We start from the raw sequence: 23,419 nt of genomic DNA, 5'->3' as shown, positions 1-23,419 counted from the left end.
CGCGTTTCCAATGGCGCTTTTCGACACAAATTTTTCGACCTGCAAAGGTGCCTTTGGAATGGATTAAATTCATAAGTCGAGGCACCACTGTACACACTTCCAGTGTGCTCCAACTACTGTTCTGGGAAGCGGTATTTACACGACATTATAACATAAGAAGCTACCAACATGAGTCTGACCCAGAGGTGTCTTTGCCATAGGGCCTAGTGGCGCGTTGCGCCAGGGCGGCAGCCACTGGGGGGGGCTGGCGGGGTGCAACCAGCCACTAAGCCCTATGCTGGTCCCACCGCCGCGCTGCGCCTCCTCCTTTCCCCCGCGCTGTGTGCGCGCTGGCGACGAAGCCTCTCTGGAGGCCGCGCTCTCCCCTTCCCAGCCCTGCGGCTCTCCGCGCGGCGATGGCTCAGCTGAGGTGGAGTATCGAGGCCTCCCGGCGAGGAGGATGCGGCGAGCACGGCGGGCCTGTTGCGGGACGTGGCGGCGGCGGAGGACGAGGACAGGGCCTGGTGGGAAGGCGCACCACGCTCCCCAGGAGGGTAGATGATAGATGCTTATAAAACTCTGCTTGGCGTGGAGAAAGCTTGAGGTAGAATGCAGTTAATAAGCTTAAATAAAAATTGTTGTCTGGTTAATCTGGCTGATGTGCCACATTAAAGATTTGCACAAGCTCTTCTCATTGTGTAAACATTCAAAGCTGCTGATCTGTTGCACAGTGAGACTTGAGGTTGAAGAACAAATTGCACTTTTTAAAATGGAGGTGACGTGGCTTAGGATGGGCAGCATGCAATGCCATTTGAAGACATGAAAAATATCCAAAACCACTACAGTATGTGAAATTATACTAACAGACTTCAAACTACATGTGAGTAAAGGAAAGACCAACTCCATAGGAATTAATGGGGCATAGTCACAACAATTAACTCTCCCTATTGATTTCAATGAGACATAAAGCATGACATTTAACTTTCTTTAGATTTGAGACAATGTAGTTATACATAGCTTTGGGTCAGGTTGCTGAGACCTGAAGAGCGAAAAGGAGAAGAAGGAACAAGACTATGAAGACCCTGATTACAGTTGCAAACACTGCTAGTCTGTTTTCTTTACCCAATTTCTTACAACTACAACATTTTTAATTTTCGCAAATGAACAGGGCTATATTTAAATAACACCTATTTGTCCTCCCTTGAAGATGGTACATAGCAAAAGTTGTTGCTCAACTGGAGACTTTGTCCAGACACAAACTCTGAACATTTAGGTTAAATATTAACAGTGTGGGACGGCAGACCTATCATTAACCAGCTAAGATACTTCAGGTTGATTCATTTATATATGATCACTGACTTGCTTTCTCTGATTTTACAGAGGGGAGGAAAGCTGCTAAGATGCTCACGCAATCCAAAATCATGAAACTACTGTTGCTGTTTCTCCTTTCTGTTGTCGTAGTTAAATCCCAGGCTCCTGTTGACTATGATGAGGAAGAGGAGGTTAGAATATAAAGGTTTTTCTTTAAAAAAAATATTTTATGTGTTCACATTTTTGGTTTAGATTTCAGAAAATAGAGGCAAAACCTAATACTTTTTTATTTGTGTTAAGGAAATAATAATTTGCAAACTAAGCATGTAGGAGAGAAGGGTTGAATTATTGAGTTATGTGTAATTAATGCTGATCCTTTTCCCTTCTTTCTTCCCTTTTCCTTTATATAGGCAACCGCAACCGCAACTCCGGTAAGACCGAGTTTTCTTCTTAATTAAAGAAAGAAAAACCACATAATGGTTACAATTATGGATTCTGTTCTAGAAACGTATTTGCTTATAATTTGCTGTCAAATAATTGTGTGTGTGGAAAAAAAATGCACTTACCTCCAATTTAGGAATTTATTTAATATTGCCATTGCAGAGACATTTATAATTCATTTCTTGAAATAAAGTTGGCAGGTGGGGTGAGGAAAGCCCGCTAGTCTTCATGGGATTATTCAGGTATATCTGTTAAATTTTTAAACATAATTTAAAATGAAACTTTTTAAAAAATAAAATAAAAAGTGTGTTGGAAACCATTTTTTAAAAAATCATTTCTAAATCTGGGAGGCCTGAGGGAGGATCAATATTAGTAAAGCACATTGACATAGACGCTGAGCACCTCTGGTGCTTACAGGAAGAAGGAAAATCCCAGCACCTAGGAAAGTAGTTAGGGCTGAGTTTCTGACTGGTTTAAAATGTATCTTCAACAAATTTGGCAGCAAAGAAAAAGTTAAAATATTTTTTGGGGAAAAATGTTTTAACTGTTTTTAATGCTTCCAGATTAATCATTAATATATATAAAAATGAATGCATGTTTACTTGATTTCATACTAGGTTCAAACTCATCATGAGCATTCTTTAATCTAGGACTAGTTCTCATGAAAGGGACGTGGGTAGCGCTGTGGGTTAAACCACTGAGCCTAGGGCTTGCCGATCAGAAGGTCGGCGGTTTGAATCCCCATGACGGGGTGATCTCCCGTTGCTCGGTCCCAGCTCCTGCTTGTCAAAGTGCAAGTAGATAAATAGGTACTGCTACAGTGGGAAGGTAAACAGTGTTTCTGTGTGCTGCTCTGGGTCGCCAGAAGTGGCTTTGTCATGCTGGCCACATGACCTGGAAGCTGTACGCCAGCTCCCTCGGCCAATAACGCAAGATGAGTGCCGCAACCCCAGAGTCGGTCACAACTGGACCTAATGGTCAGGGGTCCCTTTACCTTTAGTTCTCATGAAAATCTAATTCTCTTCATATCCTTGTGTGTTAGTTTTACAGCTGTTTTAATGTACAAAATGCTTCACACTCTATCCCTCCAGTTTTTGTTCTCCATGACTTTGTGTGATAAATCATCATTACTCACATTTTACAGATTGCTAACTGAAGCCAGTCAAAGGTTCATGATTTGTACTCAGATTTCATGGATCCAAATCCAGTGTCCCCAGAATTGGTTCTTATGTATAACTGTGTTATGAGCATATCTGCATATGCTTTTGAAAGCTTTCCTTTGAGAACTCACTGAGTACCAACTTCTATTTAAACCCCACATACATACAAAAAGGTTTGACTGTTTCCATGTAAGATTCTGAAAAGGACATGATACCATCAGGGGGAAGAAAATTTCTGTAACATGACAATTCAGTAGCACATGAACTTTGTCTATGGGAACACTGTCACCTTTTGTGAATTCAGTTAATCTTTTGAATGAAGTTCAATGGCTAATTATTTGTATTGTAATATATTATCTCATTTTATCTTAAAATTGATTTTTTTTTTGGCCTTCCATTGCTTTTGGATTTATTTTTTCTCAGGTTTTGTTCATTTCATTGGGATGTTAGATAATATCTAACACTGCTATACTTTTTAGACCTATTCCTTAAGCATCTTTATGTATTTGTAAGCACAAAACCTCATAATTGTTAGGACCAAACTGCACATTTCAATGCAGTTTTATTCAATTAAAAAATCTGCTGGGAAGGGTGCATTTGCAAGCAAAGAACAAATAGGCAGGCATTTCTGTATCTGCTGTTATTCTCCAGATCACATGCTAAGTGATTTCCCCATTCCCTAATGGGTTTCAAAAGAATGTCAATTATATTGAAGAATTTACAGTACTTGCCTCCAACCACAGATTTCTGCATACAGTTTTATTCTGAGGCCCCTTGATGACCCCTGTGCCCCCCACTCCAGTCCAAAATACTAGAACAGGCCTGGTTTGCTCTTAATATTAACCCATGGTTTATTAAACCCTTATTTAGTATTACACATAAACCCTGCCCAGTGCTTAACTGTGCTTTATTCACTGCCAACAAACCACAGTCTGAAGCCATGGTTTGTTGTTGGCTTACACGCCTTAGTTTGTTTTAACTGTGGCTTGGCATTACATGTGAACCTGCCACTTTATTTATTCCATTTCCATCCTGCCATTCCTGCCAAAGGAGCCCAGGTGGAACACGGCAAAACAGCAAAACAGTGCAGGTTAAAGTAAAATAAGTAAAATAAATGGAAATATTTTAAACCATTAAGAACATCTGAAAAAACTTTTAAAATACGCAGCCGCAGCCCTTCCCCAAACTACACAGGAGAGAGCAGCTGGAAAATGAACAAAACTTTGGAGGAATAAATACTTCGGTAGATGCACAATGTCTTCTTTTTATAATGTAAATTGTTTGCCGATTATAACAGTAACAGGATTATTTATCCTCCCACTGCTGTCGGTGAACAGGTTGACGGCGATGGAGTAGATGCACGAGGTCACAGGCCACTAAACAAAAAACGGGAGCCATATCCAACTCTCCGACCAGCTCCTCTTCCTCCCAGTAGTGGCTCTAGATATCGGGCTCGTCCAACCAAACCACCTGTCGCTGGCCAAAAAAGAGAGCAGATTGCATTCCCTGACCATGGAGGCTGCAAACATATGTCGGAAGAGCTGGTAGGATTATGTGTGTTACTAGTGTGGTGGGACAATAATTCTTAAGAGCAAGTAGTAGGTTTCATCCTGTTTGATAAGGCTACCTCTGGGAAGCACTTTGGTGGGAAAGTATATGTGATTATCAGTCTATTTCTTGTTGGTTTGCTTTGGGCTGTAATCCTGATATTTCAAAAATTGCAGACATGCACTGCTGGGGAGCTTGATTCAGAGCTACTTTGCTAGGCCTGTAGTGAAACATCTGTGTGGCCAGCAGGTATTTATGGCAGCTGCTTTTAAACAATTGCTCTTTTAATGGTTAAAAACTCATCTTGTTTGCACATCATAACCATAGCTGCCAAGTCTCCCGTTAAAAAATCTGGGATCAGCAGCGGCGCGGCACCGGAAGTCGCTTCTACGCATGTCTGGACATGCGTAGGAGAAACTTCCAGTGCCGGCGCTGCCCAATTTCCAGTGCCGAGACATGGGCAGAGCGGCACCCAAAATCGGTTCTGCGCATGTCCAGACATGCACAGAAGGAGCCTCCCTGGCAGGTAGGAAATCGGGGGATTTACGGGTTTTTTTTCTATTCGGGATAACAGCGGGAAACGGGGGTTTCCGCGAAAAACAGAAGACTTGGCAGCTATGATCATAACACAGACATTCTTTTCTTTATCTCCCCCAATTATTAGCCATCTGACAAATGTGTGGCTAGCCAATTAATTAATTTGTTTGCACCTACCTTGTATGCCCAATCCGCATATGCCTGAAATTCTGTGGTAACCTTCTTGTGATTCAATTCCATATCACTCATGGTCATGTATGAATGACCAATTATCTCTCTCTTTTTTTTAACCCATTCAGAACTCCATGCTCACCCACACCCAAGCACTATGGGATGGCACCATGAGGAAATGTATCCCACGCTGCTATGGGTCTGTGTGACTGGAACTATTAGTGCTCGTCCACTCTTCCTCTTGCCTGCCACTTTTCCCCGGGTAGACCTGCTACTTACCACTGAATCAGAGCAAACATCAATGGGCTTTTTGTGGATTGTCGTTTTTTTCCAATTCAGTGCTAAAAGCGGCTTTCCCCAGAGAAAGCAGTGAGGCAAGCAGAAAACTGCACATGGGACAACAAACTCTGGATGATCGCTAAGTCTCATCTGAATCCCTGGAATTTAAAGGGTTGAGAGGAGAGTTTATGCCTTCCACCCTGCCATGGTTCCATCAAAAATATTTACTGCACCCCTAAGTTGGTATTTGTATCACAAGAGAAGCCTTTATGGGTGCCTATGTGGGATTTCTTTCCACTACAAATAGCAGCTTCAGACTTTTGTTGGAACCAACTCCCCCTTTCTGCCCACTGTGATGCTGGTAATTATTGGTCTACTGCTGTGGCTGCTACTTGCATATATATTTTTTAAAAGCATGCACATTGAATTAAAAAAATGTACTTAATGTCATGTTAGCTCTAACCTACAGCATTCAACTGCATTGTGTTTGTGTGTGGCACACTTTTTAAAGGGAGTCTTATGCCCAACTGGATGCGAGCTGCGGACTGCGCTGCTGAAACAGGAAAGGACAGTGAAGCCAACTGTGCAGGATCTAACAGACAAAGTGCAGAAGCTAGAGCAATCCACTTCAACTATATATTCTTATACCCACCTGCTGGATGAGAGGCTAGCAAAGAAACAGAAACAAATACGAGGTAAACCCTGCTATTGTCACTTATTCCGTGCTGCAAATCAATACATGGTCAAAACTGCCTTGCTCTGGGTATCTTGAAAGGCTTCTCGAGAAAGATGAATGATAATAAAAACCACAAGAGGGCACATTCATGACCACATTCCCCGCACAAACAGGTGGTGGGACAGCAGAATGCTTTTTTATAGATATATTTTAGTTCCTACCTTTATGTATTAGTTGTATTTTTGTAATCGGGTGTCTCAAGGTGACTTACGCAACAAAAATAGAAAAAAGCAGAGACATTAAAATCAGACATAAAAATAGCATTAAATGAAAGCTTAAACACTGCTGTCTATTTTGAATAGACTTATATGGGATTGGAATGTACGAACCATGTGTGAAAATGAAACATTTAGCAGTATGGCAGTTTGATCATATCAGCCAGCCATCAATCTCTGTAATCGGGGTCATAATTCCTGACTTGCATGCTGGACCAGATAGGCAGATGGCATCTACAAATGTTTGAAGTGCTTGCCCAGGAGATGAAGCAGAAGTCAAATCTTGATCATGGCTTATAACACAATAGTATTTATTATTTCTATTGTACCCTCCATATACATGCGGCTAAGTCCTACTCAGAGTAGATCGAGTGAAATTAATGAACCTAAATTAGTCATGTCCATTAACTTCAGTGGGTCTACTCTGAGCAGGATAAGCGTTATTAACACTGGTGCTGTTTTACAAAGAATAAGAGGTCTGTTCTCTGCCTCAAGGGGCTTCCAATCTAGAGAAATTTACAAGGGATGCAGCAGAGGAATGCGAGGGCAGTGGGAGTCAGTGTCGGATTACTAGCCTATTGGGTGAAAAAAAAAGTCTGCTATGGTCTATGTACTGACACAATAAATGCTCTTTTATTCTGTTAGCAATTTTTTTTAAAAAAAATATGTATACAGTACATGACTTTGATTTTTTCCCCCCTTCAGATAACCAGAATGTAATTTCTCAATACAACAAGGAGGTTGAGGAACACTACACTTTCATCAAAGATAACCTAGACAACAACATCCCATCTAACCTGCGACTTCTTCGTTCAGTTGTGGAGAGTTTGCAAAAGAAAATACAAGAGCTGCAAAAAACTGTCACTTCTCAGTTGCAAGAGTGCCGTGCTCCCTGTACGGTTTCATGCAATATACCTGTGGTGTCGGGCAAAGGTAATCTCTCTCTTTCCTAGCTTGTCTTGCTCCGCAGCTTGACAGGTACACAGGCAGCCTTGATGGTGCCACTGGCGCATTCACAGAGACCCTTATGCCACACTGTCATCTCCAATGAGGCATCTCGTGACCGCTAAATAATGAGCAGGGTAATCCCACCCCAACCAAAGCTGCTAAGTCCATTGTGGCTGGTGATGGCTACAGCAGCCCTGTGGCTTCATCCTAAGGTCTATGACAGTGACAGGGAATGTGTGGGCCTCCAGTTGTTGTCGGACCCTCAGTTCCCATCAACACTGGCCAGCATGGTCAGGGATGATGGAAGTTGTAGTCCAGCAATGTCTGGAGAGCTGCAGGTTCCACATTCTTGGCCTAAGGCCAACTTGCCTGCTGTTCTCCTTCCTTTCTTCCGAATTGGTTGATGGCCCTCGTGGTAATTGGTTCATTACATGCAGCTTAAGCGAATGAAAATCTCTTATTGCCTCATTCTACTGAGGGAACCTTGTATTTTAACAAAATGGGTGGAGGAAAGACTTTTCACATCAGTAGGATTCCCAAAAATATTGGGTGTGGACCCTAAACACAAAGACCCTATGAATACCACGTGTTTGAGGGATGTGAGTGGGACAGTACAGGTACAGTATTTTTGTAGCTTGCTCAGCAAGATATATCATGGCTTTCTGATTGCAGAGTGTGAAGACATAATTCGGAAAGGAGGTGAAACATCTGAGATGTATCTCGTCCAACCGGATCCTTTTTTCAAACCATACAGAGTTTATTGTGACATGAAAACAGACAATGGAGGTGAGTTGGGCCAGTGCCCCACAGGAGCTCATTGCTGATTTCCAGGACCCCTTGCCCCTCCCCATCTGTGCCGTTACTGCTGCTTCCAGGATGCCAACAGAGATAAGAGCAAGGTGAAGGAACTGTAGCCTCCACTTGCCTTCCAGGCAGTGGTGTGGATTGGTCCCAGAGGGAGAGAGCAAGTCCAAGTGACACTGGCAAGGAGAGAGGGGAGGCTATTCAGGGAGAAGACCCACTGAAGCTGCCCGTTTGAAGCTGCTACTATGTTGAGTAAAGAGAACCAAAAGAGTGGCAAAGAAATTTGCACCAACTGTATTACATCTGCAGCTTTTGCGTAAACAAGAAAAAAATTACAGCCTGTCAACTTAACTTTGAAATTAAGTATTTGGTAGTCAAGCATGATGCACATTCTCTCAGTCTACGGCCGGATTTCAATTCTGAGAAGATTCCCCACCCCACCCCCTGTAGGCTATGTGTTATGGATACTGTCACATCAAAGTTTAGCACTTTGAAATCTCAGGTGCCACCCTTGATGTGATCATATATTTTTAGAGCATAGTTGTATATTTTGTTATTAAATACCCTGCCCATCTTGAGATGGGCAAGGTAAACATCTCAAGTTATAATCCAGAGTTGGCATCTGCCCCCATGAGAAATCATTTGCTAAGATCTCATTATTTCCAGCAGGTATTGTTCTGTTACACAAGCAATTATCCACTGACAAGTTCTGCTATTGAAATGATATGAGAATGTCCAAATAGACTGTGCATGTCCTTTAGATAGAGGTGCGGCTATTTATTTTACTGAAGTCTTCTATATACCAGTACATTCAGACACACTGAGACACAAATTACTGAGGCCATATTGATACACTAAAAATGACCTGTGCCAGCATATTTCTTCTTCTTCTTTCCGTTGTTTTGGTTAATGACTGGTGATTTTTTGCATCCTTTTACCTTTTTCAGGTTGGCTGCTTATTCAAAACCGCCAAGATGGCAGTGTTAACTTTGGAAGAGCATGGGATTCCTATAAAAAAGGGTTTGGAAATATTGCATCCAGTGGTGGAAAGAACTATTGTGACACCCCTGGTAAGAATCTTGACTCTGAGCAGCTTCTTATTATCAGCTGCTTTGGCTGGTGAAGAATGTGAGAGGACATACTGCAACTTGGGAGTTGCATCACTTCTTAGCGATAGAGCATCTGGAAGGTTTCAAATTCATTCTCCAGCTTCTCTGGGTAAGGTTGGGGGAGTCCCCTGCTGAAAACTCTGGACAGATGCTGCCAGTCAGTGTAGACAGCACTGAGCAAAGTGGGTCAATAGTCCCACTTGGTATACAGTAATGCATCTTCCGATGTCCTTGCAGCTAAATGGATCAAGTGGCTGTGTTAATGAATGCCTTCATCATTATGACATTTCTCAAAGTTCAGGACCAGTGGTCAGGGATGATGGGAGTTGTAGTCCAGTAACAACTGGAGACCCAGGTTTGATAAACACTGCCGCCTTAATGCCTTGATGCTTACCACTTTTGACTGCCTTTGCTTCCTTTTTGTATCGATGCATAAAGTTTGTTCAGCAAAGCAGTGTCAAGCAGTGTTTTCTGTAGCTGTCTTAACAGTCTCCGAACTTTCCTCTTACATAAATCAATAAAAGACTGTTGGTTGCACTGGGGTGTTTAGAAGAGCAGGGATAAGCAAGATTTCTCTGTTTCTGTTGTTGTTTTTTAAAAAAATAACATATGGTTTTAACTCATTGCCCAGCTAAGTGTTCTCATAATTCTTGGAACTGCCTTGTTTGGTTCAGGTTTTACAGATTTAGGACAAAGAATAGATTCCTTAAAACCCCTTCTGAAGATAGCGTTAGCCAATGTGTTTTCCATATACCACAGGTGAATATTGGCTCGGAAATGACAAAATCAGCCAGCTTACCAAAATGGGACCCACTGAGCTTTTAATCGAACTGGAAGACTGGAATGGCGATAAGGTTAAAGCACAATATGGAGGATTCAGCATTCAGGGGGAAGCAAACAAGTATCAGCTCTCAGTTAGTAACTACAGGGGCACAGCTGGAAATGCCTTGTTAGAAGGAGCGTCGCAGCTGTACGGCGAAAACCGAACAATGACAATCCACAATAGCATGTTCTTCAGCACTTTCGACAGAGACAATGATGGCTGGTATGTGTATGCATTTGCACTTGGTTTGCTCCTGTACTCTGGCACACACATTTGGGACACATTTGGGTATGACTAGAGATGAATTGCTTCCTTTGCAACTCTTAAGGTTGCACGACTGCAACCTGTTAGGCTGGCATAGTTTATTACCATTGCAATAAATGAACACCAATGGTTGATGGGCACACAGATACATCTGTCAGGCTTGGGGGGGCATGTTTCTAATTCAGGGGGAGCTACTTTTGATTAGACAGGTATAGGATCATGCTGTCAGGCTGGAACAGATTATAAAAAGTATCCTAGAGTTAAGAGTTATAAGCTAATAATTTATATAATTCATCATTCGGAGAACCATAGGATGATCTCCTGGTTGATTAATAGAGATTACTTTGTCCAAGGGAGATACAGCTATTACTGTACTGGGTGCACAATTACATTTATTATGGTTGTAATTTTCATTACAATTATTATTAATTTAAATGTATTACCGGTACTCACCCTTCACCAGGGCACTTTAAAATTCAGAATTGAAAACAATTAATAACATAAATTGATATATGTTGGATTTGCAGATTATGCATTTACTTTTTTATTGGTGCATGTAAAATATACCTTTTTGTATATTTCACCCCGCAGGCCAAATCCAGACCCAAAGAAACAGTGTTCCAAAGAAGACGGTGGTGGCTGGTGGTACAATCGCTGCCATTCCGCCAATCCAAATGGCAGATACTACTGGGGTGGGCATTATACCTCAGAAATGGCAAAACACGGAACAGATGATGGCATGGTATGGATGAATTGGAAAGGGTCCTGGCATTCACTGAAGAAAGCCAGCATGAAGATTAGACCAGTCATCCAACAATAGCGCTCATTATTTAAATAAACAGTGGCAATTTTTTGTGTGCTCATATCTGTTTCATGATATATTTGAGCCTAACTTTGCATTAAAACATGAATCGGCAAACACACACACTCTCCCATGTTTATGTTGGTTAAATGCACTGTGAGTAAAAGCAGAAGTGTTATACAGGCAATTCGCATTTTACACTTACTTTACTTATGCGATCACAGCTTTGTGCAGGTGGGGGTGGGAGGGAAATAAATAAAGGGAGAGGGGCAGAAAACCCACTCTCCATTTATTTCCCTCCCCCTGAGGGTGAGCAAGGTGCCAAGCTTTGGGAATGTGCAGGGGAGCTCTGGGACACTGCCAGAACCTTTGGCCAAGCTTCCCAAAGCCAAGTAAGAAGACTTCTACCTTGCGGGGGTGGTAGTTCCCAGGGTTCCTGGCTTGGATTAACCTCATTGAAATAGTTTGCAAACATCATATGATACCTTTGAGACAGATAGGCAATACAAAAACCTTTTTGAATACCTCATACTTCCTCTATAGTATTAACATTTTCTGCTCCGCTAACTTTATTTCTTTATTACAGGATTTCTTACACACACCCTTCGCCTTAAGGTCCATGGGCAAGTTACAATACCGTCACACGGTTTAAAATCAGATAAAAGAATTTACATGAAAATCTAATACAATTTAAAGTATTATACAACTTAAATCACCCCTCACAGCTGTCAAAGGGCAGGGTAATGAACTGCGACAAAAGCTGTACCATCAAGAAGCTAGATGCATCTTTGTGTGGAGGGAATTCCACAACTTGCCCATTCAAAAGTAGATTCAAAGTGAGGAAATGAGTTATTGCCTCAAATTCTGTGGGGGGAAACTTCACAACGTAAGAGGTCCTGCTGGATTTGTTCAATTGTCCATCAAGTCCAGCATTCTTTTCCCAGAAGTGGCCAGCCAGAGGCTTCTGGGAAGCAATTGAGCAATTGAGCTGCTGTGTTAATTAAATAAATGGGTGCTTAACTCACCTTGATGCTTCTTCAGCTGGGTTTCCCTGCTTGCAGATATCTGATAAGCATCTGATGGCCACTGTGAGAACAGGATACTGGGCTAGATGGGCCACTGGCCTCATCCAGCAGAGATTCTATTATGTTTCTGTGTTTGGCTACAGAAGTATACTGCCTCCGAACATGCGTATGTAAACTGCCCTGTGGTCGCTTGATGAAGGGCAGTATATAAATTTTTTAAAGGATAGTAATAAAAATAATTCCAATAAGTGATTTTTCTATAATTTTATTCTTTTGTCTTCAAGCTACTTTTTACCCAACTTCTTTTAATCACCTGAGACCAGAACTACTTTTGCACAATTTGCACTAAAAATGTCTAATGCACATCAGGACATTTTAAATGTGACCTCGTTGAAGTGTATTGTCACCAAACAGTTAACATTTGTCCGGTTATACATTTCCCTGCAGAAGCCTGCCTTTCCTGACAAAACAGGGCTGTGGCTATAATTATGCAATGCAGCTAACATGAAACAATTGATACTGGGATATCAATGCTTTCTCTGGTTGACTACAAAACAAGAGTCCTTTTAGTTCACAGCCCCCTGTTCAGTAAAGTATTATTGTTATTGTTATTGTTATGTCCTTGCCCTCTAGCTATGTGGTGCCTTCCAAATAGCCAATAGTCAGGGATGTTGGGAATTTTAGTCAAACAACATGTGAAGGGTGCCACATTAGCTACCCCAGGCTAAGAACTTGCAGACGTGTTTATCCTTGCCACCGGTAGTTGTATTAAGAGAGAGGTCACCAGCTTTTTTGGTCCAGCGGCACATTTTGAATATTGAGCAAGTGCTATGGATGTCAATCACAAAATAACTGCCATGGGGTGTGGTATAACACAAAATGGCTGCCATGGAAGGGGCATGGCAGAATTCAAAATGGCTGCCACAGGAAGATGGCATAACACAAAATTACAGAGAGTCGTCATTGCTGTTCCCACCACGCCACCCCAGAAATCTCATGCTTATCCTGAGAAGTCAGCCACATTCTCCTGATGCCGACTATGGAGATCACACAATATTGATTACACATCCATATAAACCCAGATGCTGTTGCCATATAACAACAACAAGGATCATTCCCAGTACCAGAAAAAAATTGTGAGGTGACCACGCCACACTTCCTCGCTTACACACACAGTACGCACAAGCACTCGCCACACACAGACCAGTCACCCACTTCACATAAGCATCTTTCCTCGCTCTCTCTGCTCAAGTGCACCTCTCTCACAGAGATCATACGTACGCAGAGACCTCCCCATTCTCTCTCTCACACGCTGCATTATGCATATTTCTCCTCACATGTTAACGTTCTAAATACGGAGAGTTTCTGATGTCGGGGAGTATTGAGCTGTTTGATTCTCCCACCTTCATTTTTAACTGATAAGAGATCCTGGTGAAGCCTTTTCTATTTAAAAGTATTGGTGGATCAACACAGATGCTCCTATAATTGGCTAGCAAGCATGGGATATCACTAATAGGAGCCTTTTTACTAATGCTATTTGCAGCGCATTGGGTGAATTTTTCAGGCCTATTGCCGGGGAGGGGAGGGTTATATATCCCCACATGCTGCAGTCCCAATAAAAACCAGGGGCCTCTATGGCTGGTGGTAAATAATAAAAACCAGACATGGCTGGTGACTGGGCAATTAAAGTAACATCTAGTTTGACCCTTAAAAGACTTCTCTTCCAACATTTGGAGACCAGGGATCAACCCCATTTGTTCTACAGCTGCTTTTAATTCTGTTTTGATCGCCTTAGCCTTGTTTTCACTGAACTAATTTATATAGTCCAAAACAAATCCACCTTTGAAAGTTATTCTGCTATTAGTAAATTAACTGACTAGGCAATGCATGGCAAACGGGTTTGTAAACCCCCATCTATTGTTGTTTCAGGCCTGATTACTGCATGGAGAGTGGGGTGGGGGGCAATATTTATGAAGATGGCTAACCCTCCCCTCCTCGGCTGTGATCTCCATTAAGACCACCACCTCTCCAGCAACTAAGCTTGAAAAAAGCTGTGTGGGAAAGGGGGAAATTACAGATATGCCTGTGCACACACTGGCTTTGTTGATTGTTGTATTGATGAAGACACTTTGCTGCTTGAGGTAAAGTACAAGATGGTGCCCCTGCATCCCATTCCATTTCCAAAAGCCAACCAGACTGGCATCCTTCAACACTGATGATGGGACAGCATCTTCAACAACACCTGAGGGAAGCAGGCTAGCTTAGTGGGTGCAGGGCGCACTCATGAGCATCTGCTGTGCTGACTGAGACTGCTGCCTCAGTCTCTAGAATAGTAGGGTCAGCCCTGATATGTGTGCCTACTTTGTCCTTGCTTGCTTTGACCATGCCCACTTTTATTTTGGACCCACCCACCACTGGCATGCGAGGACCTTGGAAAGTTGGCAATGAGGGAATGAAATACTCAGGCTGAAAAAAAGGTTCTCCATTTCTGACTTAAATACTGTAGAGAATCTTTCTTTGCTCAGCCAGCGCTGACTCTGAATTTGATCTCAGTGTGTAATGTGCATTGTTTAATACTACGTTCGTTATAGAACTTTAAAGATACAAATGGTTTAACTGGGGGAGACATCCCCAACATACATTTTATAATATTTGTGCTGTTGTTTGTAAATAACTTAATCACACCAGAAATGTATTTTTGAGTGAACCCATTTATTTTATAGGCAGTTGCATTCAGTTGTTTTGGATAATAAAAAAAACACACACACACACAATAAGACATACACTACATAATAATGAGGTATATATAATTTTGGAAGTTCTTGTTGTTGCTGCTTTGATATCTAGAGTGTTTCTATAGGCCGAATTTTCAATCTAACAACTTTGAGAGAGTAATCAGAGGGCTTGAAAGGTACCCAGACCACCCCATTTTCAATCTCATAGGGAGCATTGTTCCTTGGGTCATACTGACCTCCTGGGTAGTAAATCCCATTGACATTAGCAGCTTGGCAATTATTGTACCACCAGCCACCTCCATATATCTCAGCACAGTTCTCCTCCCATTGGTCATTGTCTCTATCAAAAGTACTAAATTTCATGTTATTGTGAGTGGTGTATTCAACCCCATCTTCCTCTGAGCCCCTGATAAGAGCATCGCCTGCTGTCCCCTCATAATCAGAGACACTGAGCCTATAGCCTTCTTCTTCAGAGCTTATGTGTATGTTATATTCTGCATAACCTTTATTGCCCTCCCAGTCCTCTACTTCGACTCGAAGGACAGTGTCCCTCTGGGTCAGGAGATGGAGATTTTCATTGCCCAACCAGAACTCTCCTTTCCCATCCACGCTGCCAAAACCATTCTTGTAGTCTTCCCAGGTCCGGTTAAAATTCAGCGCCCCATCCAATCTCTGTTGGATCAGAAGCCATCCTCCCAAAGTGGTCTCTTGGTCGCAATAAACTGAAAAAACCTTAGTGGTTCCTGCTGGCTTGATTCTGAAAATGCCACTTTGGGCACCAGAAGTGTGTTTCTGGTGGATATCCTCACAGTCTAAAAAAACAAAGTTGATCTGGTTGACAGAAGTTTTCGGTTAAGCTTTATTACAAGGTCACAGGAATCCAAACAGTAATCATGCTCAAGTCAACTGGCTATACTTAATTTGGGGCTGCAGTGGAACGAATCCTTGTACTCTCCCCCCCCACCCCAAACTGATTGCTTGCATGCACATTTTCATTACCCATGACGTTAGGTACACAACTGCCTTGTTATCCAATTACTCATGGCGAGAAACCATGTCCCCCAGCTTTCCAAAATGGCAACCAACAGACACATTGCTCTTACTATTTAAACAATAGCATGGATTGCACTCGTGGTTTAACCTGTGTGTCAGTTTGGTTGCACACTTCACTGCTGCTCCCTCAATAATTATTTTCCATGCAGTGGGTGGGTACCTGTCCCGGTGTAGCTTTCTCCCTGCTTCACTCCTCCTTCACTCAAGCTGCGTGCATGAAAATCAGGTCTGTCTTCTCCACTCTCGTCATGTTGAAGCTCAACTGGTGGGATTTTTATTGACTTGGTTTCAAAAGTGGAGCCCCCTTTGTTGAAGCCACTAGAACTGCTGCTGCTGCTGCTGCTCCTGCTGCTGCTGGACACAACCGTCTTGGAATGGGATGTGCTGCCACTTGTATGAGAATGGAATTCGGGGGAGGGCTGGTCAAAGATGGAGAAGTCGTCGGTTTCTCCCTCCCCAAGGTCAGAGAAAACGTCGGGTCCTTCAAAGGTCGGTGTGCGGCTGCCAGTCCCTGTGCTATGGATTCTGCCACCAGAACCTGAGGTGAAAAACTCCTTTGCATTCAGAGGCAGGGTAGAAAAGTCAGAGGAGCCACTTCCACCACTGCCAATGGTCACTCTCGTGTGGGTGGTGCCGCTTGCTTCTCTGGTTAAATCTTTAGAATGGAAACAGTCCAAACCATCAGATGTTTTATACTCTTCAACAACCTCTTCTCTAGGACCTTCAGGACCTCTGATCACTTTTCTAGTGATGGTTTTGATGCATGTACGGGAGAGACGAGAATCAGAAGGACCGACTATTTTCAAACTACTAGAGGTATCGCCTCTGCCAGAGGTATCCCCTCCAGGAGTGACTACCTTGCTAGTGTGCGGTTGTCCAGCAGCCTCTGAATCTTCCAATACGACTTCGACCAGCTTGATACGATTAATGATGCCTGCTTCTTGTTCCGACAGAGGAGCAGTTTTAAAATGGCTAGGGACAGTGGAATCCTTCAGGGGTCTCATTTTCAGTACCCTCAAGGGAGCAGCTTGATATGCCGGCTGCAAGTTGGTGGAGCTGGCCTGCAAAAGCAGCTTCTGTATCTTGTCATAGCTATCGGTGTCCACATTGTAGTTGACAGCTCGAGAGCAGGACCCTTTGCAGGAACGTACCTTAATATCAATGTCCACCTAGGCAGAGATGGAGAGGTGAAAATACAGACAGGGGAGAAGAAGAGAAGTGTGTCAGTCTGGCAAGTGTTTATTATGGTCAACCAACCTATAAGACAAAATGCAATGTAGAAAATACAAAACCCACAACCTCAGTATAAATGTCCATGCTTTGATTCCTAAGTCTACCGAAGCTGTTGTGTCCTTAAGCATTTATTGTGCTATTTTGTTTGCAAAGGAGGAAGGCCCCTGGGCTGTTGCTGATGGCAGTTTCATCACTGCTTGAAGTGACCCCCAAAAGGTTTTGTTGTAAAATAAAGAAGACAAACCCGCATCTATAGCACTAAGGCATTGCTCAACAGAAAATAGTTAGAATTCGTCCAATTCCACCAGAAGTTGAGAAGAATGTCTCTTGTACTTTCACAGAAGATGGATGCCCTTGAGAAAGGGCGAATGGATGGAATTCAGCCCAGCACAAGAATTTTTTTTTAAATAAAAAAAATGGTTTCAGCCTACCTCTAAACGCTTCATCTCTACAACTTGGTTCCGGATGGTGTTCTGCAGCACTTTAATCCGGCTAACTTGGTCAGCGACTCTCTGTTTCAGCGTCACAAGTCTCCTTCTCAGATCGTCAGATATTTGGCCATAGTTATCATCAATCTCTGAAGCAAGAGAAGCCGCAATAGCTTAGTCTTTTCCCCACAATAGCTATTTCAAGGTACAAATTGAATTACAATGATAATAACAATTCATTATACTGTATAAGGACACTTGGTAGGAGGAAATTAGCAAATGGCTCCTTTAGGGGCCAACCCTTAATGACCCTTGATGATATTGTCTTTTTCTCCAGATCGGGACAGCAGTATCTGAGAGGAAGGGTTTACTTTCTCTCCCTCTGCTTTCCCATTGAAAAACATACCTGAAGACACACCCATCCCAGTCATCATCCCATCATAGATCAAGGTGCTCTCTGGGTGCCATTTGAAAATAAAAGCACTTGGGTATTGTCAACTTTCTTGCTAGGCTCAAGAACGCATGCATCCATGTATGCCTGAATTATGGATCCCTATTACTTAATCTTCCAACCTTCAGTTCTGCGCTGGAACCCACAAAATTCACCTGTTAGGGAGAGGTGCTGAAAAACCTCACTGCATAAGCTGGCACTCTCTTTTGTAGCCATTTGAATCCTAGCTTTCTTATTTTCCCCTTTCTCTGTATTCCATTCATGTTAGATCTTACTTTGTTAAAGAAATGTTGGAAGAAAGTAATGATGAGCCATGAATTCCGCTCCTATCTAGGCCATAAATATTCAGGAAGAATATTGGGGGCCCAACTTACTGGGAGGGCACATCCTTTACATGCAAAAGGCCCCAGTTCAACCTGCAACATCTCTAGTTAAGTTCAGCTTCAACAACACTGAACTAGGACCAATGGTCTGTCTAGGAATGAAGCATTTTTATGTTGTCGCTCCACTGTAAATACTAAGACAATAAGTGAATATTCATCCTTGAAGAATGAAGCTTTCACTGTTGAAACAGGGGCTCTGATCTGGGGCAGGATAAATCCTCAGAATTATTTTAGAACATTATTTGAAAGTATATCACATGGTCTGCTTTTGGAAGGGAGATCTGGAGCAAGTCCACATTTGCCATAATGTTTCAACTTGGAGGACTGGCCTTGTGGTCCTTGACACCAAAACAGATAGCCATGCCTGGTTTAAAGCAAAGTAATTAATGAAGATGATGTGAGAATTGTAAATTGGGAGGCTGCTGATTAGGCTTTGGCTAAGGGTGCTTCTCTCCCAACTGTCTCAGACAGTTGTTAAAGGCCTGCTGTAACTAATGTCACACTGGATATGGAGGTTGACACTGTGTTCAAGAATCCTATGCGTTCAGCCTTTCTGATGATACAGACCCACTAGCCACATGCACCTAGAAGTGGGTACCCTTCTACAGAGCTTTGGCTCTGAGTGCAGGGGCCCAGGCGTGCAGCCAGCAGGTGTGATCCTGCTCCCCTCTTTGTGTGATTATGCATGGAAGTACCTTGTGAAAGGAGATTATTTTGACAGTGAAATCATACAAAGCAAGTATGTTGTGAAAGTTTTCGTTGCTCTTGATGCGTCTTACTTGTGTGTGATTATAACACCTACAATTCTATACGAGATCTCAAGGTAGCTGTCTTATTACAAAAGAATTTCAGAAACAGACTGGAAAGAGAAGTTGCTGAATTGCAACTTATTTCCAAACTTAAAACCATGGAGAGACCTGGTCTGAATAGAGACATTGGATTCTTATCTCATTATACACGATAAAGCTATTTTTAGCCATTTCACCCCTTGCTTTTTCCTGTAAGACCAACTGCAGTCGTTAACAGTCGTCAACAGGTTTACCACACCTATCAGCCAATCACCAATTCCCACCACCCTTCTGAGTAATACTCCTCCCCACCCTCTCACTATATATATAAAAGGGTCTAGTGACTTCTGTTTCGGTGTATCTGAAGAAGTGTGCATGCACACAAAAGCTCATACCAATGACAAACTTAGTTGGTCTCTAAGGTGCTACTGGAAGGAATCTTTTTATTTTGTTTTGACCTACAATTCTATTCTGTCATGTATGAGCTAGTTGAGATTCCTGCACTGCAGGCGGCTGGAGTAAATGACCCTTAATGTCCCTTCCAACTCTGCAGTTCTATGATTCTGTGACTGTTACTTGAGTCCACTTGGTCTTATATAATAAGGATGCAGCAAGCAATTGTTTGTATTTAGCAATTGTTAGAGAAGTCAGATGACAACACACTCGTGTGGATGATACTCACGTTGCTCACTGGCCAAATTTCTATCCAGATAGCTAGTGATTTCCTGTTTAATAATGTTTGATGTCTTGTAGCTGTTTTGATTATCTGCAAGCAGTTTCTTAATTTTGTTTATCCTGTCAGCAAAATCCTGGTCTGTTTCATCTATCAGTCCCTGCATTCGGCATCCTGAAGGACATTTAGTGCCCTGAAATGAGGAAATAGCAAATAAAATAAAATTACAGATGAAACATCTGCCATGTCACTTATTTGGTCCTCAAGGTTCATTATTTTATTATTACTGGTAACAGAAGTTTAATTATAATCACGTGTAATTTAATTATCACATGAGATTTAATTTTAATCACATGCCCAGTTTCAACCGTGTTTGATTGTCATGCCACATTGTTTATGCAGGAATGCTACTTGGAGAAGCTGGTTTAATTTGACTTCCTAGCAATAATAACATTGTTCTGTATTTATAGCAACTTTGTCTTTTGTGAATATATTTTTAGGAAACCCAGTGCTGTGTATTTTTTCTAAGATATGTGTGCCCAAAATCTAGCACACAGGGTGCTCAGCAGCTAGATTCTGTACATATTTCCTCATGCTGTGATGTCTGACTGAATTCAGTGGGTTATATGTGTAGTCTGAATTGACTTTATTCATAATCAATGAAAGCTTTCTAATTACTAAACAATTCCTAGTTTTTCATCCTTGATTTTCAGTTAGACTAGAAATTTGAAGAAACCCTTTCTAGCAATTTCTGAATTACAGGTATGTTGTGGTATTATTGTATATCTATGTCATTGGGGTCTATTGTGCCATAACCATGATTTTGTTTGGAGACCGTGGTGTATAGCAAAAAGTGTGATGAATGTGCTTCAGGCTTGTTCGCTCTCTGTTGGCTTACCCATTCGTCATCAGAGCATATTGGCCAATTCTTTTCAGATTTGCAGTCAGACTGGGCTTTATGCTCCACTATTCTTGGGCCACGGACACCTCCTCCGAGCTCTGCAAAGGAGGCTTCACCTTCTGCTGCCTGTCATAGACGGAGGGGAAAAACATCAAAACAATATTATAACTCATTTAATCTAATTTATTGTTACATTTATCTTTCTCTTTGCTTCCCAAAGTGGCATACATGGTTCTCACCCTCTCCATATTATCATCACAACAACCCTGAGATAGGTTAGGCTGAGAATTGGCGACTGGCCCAAGGTCACCCTTCATGGCTGAATGGGAATTTGAACCCTGGCCTCCCAGGTCCTAGTCTGACATTCTAACCACTACACCACACTCTCTCTTTAATAATAATTCACTGAGTTACCAAAACAACCCAAAATATACCCAGGTGCCCCTACTAATGAAGTCTAGTAATTAGAAACTCTTGCTGTTGTTTCACTAGCATTACAGCTAGCAGTGTTTCAGCATTTCATGAAATTTGTAACTGTATAAAGCAGAAATCATTCCGGCAATCAATACTGCTGAGTTGCTGTTTTTAAGATTAAGTCTACAATTAAGTCACAATAAAACTGAATGAATCACATCAGGGCATGGCAACTCTCAAAACTGAAGCAAAATGCTTGAAGCAAAGATTCTAGTGATGTATGAACCTAACCAAACCAAAAGTTTCCTAAGGAACAGATTCAGATAAGCTTCTCTCTAGCTTCTAAGCTAAGAAACCAAGTCAATGGAACACCCATATACTGTATAGCCCAGGCATCCCCAAACTGCGGCCCTCCAGATGTTTTGGCCTACAACTCCCATGATCCCTAGCTAACAGGACCAGTGGCCGGGGAAGATGGGAATTATAGTCCAAAACATCTGGAGGGCCGAAGTTTGGGGATGCCTGGTATAGCCTATTAAATTATGATTGATCCAATCCATTTGCTATTTCAGCCAGCTGTATTGATGAAAGAGGCAATCCTACACATACAAAACTTTGTGTCAAAACATACTGATTTTAACTGAGGAGGATTGCAGCCTACATGATATACGTCAATTGTAACAGCAGTAACTTACTAATATTTGCTTGGTGATTTACTTGGCTTATTACTTTCCAGTTGCTTGGTACTTGACAGCATATCAATTGCATGAAGTTGTCCTTTGCACCAGAAACACACTTCCAGCAAATTCACTCATGACTCACAGCAGTTTTGCTTGCATTATATTCTACCTATATAGTAACATTTACTTTTAAAGGCAGAGCTTGAAAATAAACCACATGGTTTCTCTGCTGTAATGCTAGTGAAACAACAGCAAGAGTTTCTAATTACTAGACTTCATTAGCTTGGCATCCTGTTTTGTTTACATTACCCTTCGGCACACAGAGAGAGGCAAAGAGAACAAGCATTTTAAGCAAGTCATCCCAGGGATATGGGGCTAAGCCACACAGTCAGAATTCATACAATGCAAGCAATGCAAACTATAGGATCCGATTTGGCTCAATAATACAATTAGCAAATCACTCCTCCACAATATGAAGGTAATGCATTTATCCTTGCTTTGGGGAGTTATCACATCGTAATTTAATTAATTTTGGGGTCTTTTTTGTAATATAACCAAGAGCTCAATTAAGTTTTTTGGTGTATACAATTACAACTTTCATGGACTAGATTTCATATGAAGAATTCAAAGATAATGCATATCAGAAAGTCTCCTATTATGAACACATGCCTATAAAGCACTCATTTGCCCCAGTCCAGCAAGGAAGATACATGCACAGAGATAGGCTAACACACACAGATGACAATGCAGAGAGATAGCTGGATGTGCATCCACATCAAAACCCTCATCAGGGTCCCACTGAGATGCAATCTCTGGAGCTGGTTGAGAAAGCATATTCCCTTATCTGGGGCCACTTATTATATGCAACCAGTTATGCATAACTTTTCTTGTACATATACATATAGAAACAAGTACAGGTTGTATAGATAGAGATGCAGCCAGATGCCCCAAGAATCACCCCTCCCAAATTCAAGCATTTGAAAGGAGATACCCCCAGATTTCACTTCCATTTGGTCTGGTAGTAAGAGGTTTATTTGGGCTGAAATATATTACTTTCTAAGCAAGCAAGTGACCAGTAGAACAAAAAGCAACATAGCTGGTAAGCTAACAGGAGAATCAGATAAAATGAACTCATACCCAAGTGATGCTGAAGCACAGCAGGGCACAGAAGACTCTCAACTGCAACATCTTCAGAAAGCTGTGGATGTGACAGGAAGGGATGTGTCCCACTTAGGCATTTTTGGTTGAATTTAAACCTTGAATTTAAACTATCCATCTCCCCCCCACAATTAATGATTAGTTTCCCTTTTGTTTGCAGAGCCACAGTGCAACATCTGAGTTTGCTGACCCAGGGGTCTGTTGCACAAACTCCTTGGTTTGTTTGCTAGAAGTCCGTTTGCACAATTCCAGCAAACACGGAAGGCAGACGTGGGTGGATAATCCAACCCTATTCCAGGAAAGGAGGACCTAAAGTTTGAAATGAATCATTGATAGATAGAACACATAGGGGAGAACACAGCACTGACAA

General features: G+C 42.0%; 2 protein-coding genes across 2 annotated transcripts; one reads left to right on the top strand and one right to left on the bottom strand.

Annotated features, from left to right (window-relative positions):
- Positions 1-1,349: 1,349 nt before the first annotated feature.
- Positions 1,350-11,248, top strand: FGB (fibrinogen beta chain). The gene is made up of 9 exons (XM_035112358.3): positions 1,350-1,481; positions 1,701-1,721; positions 4,229-4,435; positions 5,938-6,121; positions 7,083-7,310; positions 7,998-8,111; positions 9,077-9,199; positions 9,998-10,283; positions 10,917-11,248. Exons 1-9 carry the CDS (start codon positions 1,380-1,382, stop codon positions 11,143-11,145), a joined length of 1,494 nt encoding a protein of 497 aa, XP_034968249.1. The 5' UTR covers positions 1,350-1,379; the 3' UTR covers positions 11,146-11,248.
- Positions 11,249-14,845: 3,597 nt separating this feature from the next.
- FGA (fibrinogen alpha chain) lies at positions 14,846-23,129 on the bottom strand. Its single transcript, XM_035112357.3, has 6 exons — positions 23,029-23,129; positions 20,795-20,923; positions 19,906-20,089; positions 17,605-17,750; positions 16,101-17,109; positions 14,846-15,699 (listed from the first exon to the last, which is right to left on the bottom strand). Exons 1-6 carry the CDS (start codon positions 23,077-23,079, stop codon positions 14,996-14,998), a joined length of 2,223 nt encoding a protein of 740 aa, XP_034968248.1. The 5' UTR covers positions 23,080-23,129; the 3' UTR covers positions 14,846-14,995.
- Between the last annotated feature and the right edge of the window lie 290 nt (positions 23,130-23,419).

The sequence above is a fragment of the Zootoca vivipara genome, chromosome Z1, assembly GCF_965207765.1.
Source record: "Zootoca vivipara chromosome Z1, rZooViv2.hap1.1, whole genome shotgun sequence".
Lineage (NCBI taxonomy): Eukaryota > Metazoa > Chordata > Lepidosauria > Squamata > Lacertidae > Zootoca > Zootoca vivipara.
The sequence above is the reverse complement of the archived record's forward strand: the minus strand, read 5'-3'. Positions and strand labels throughout refer to the sequence as shown.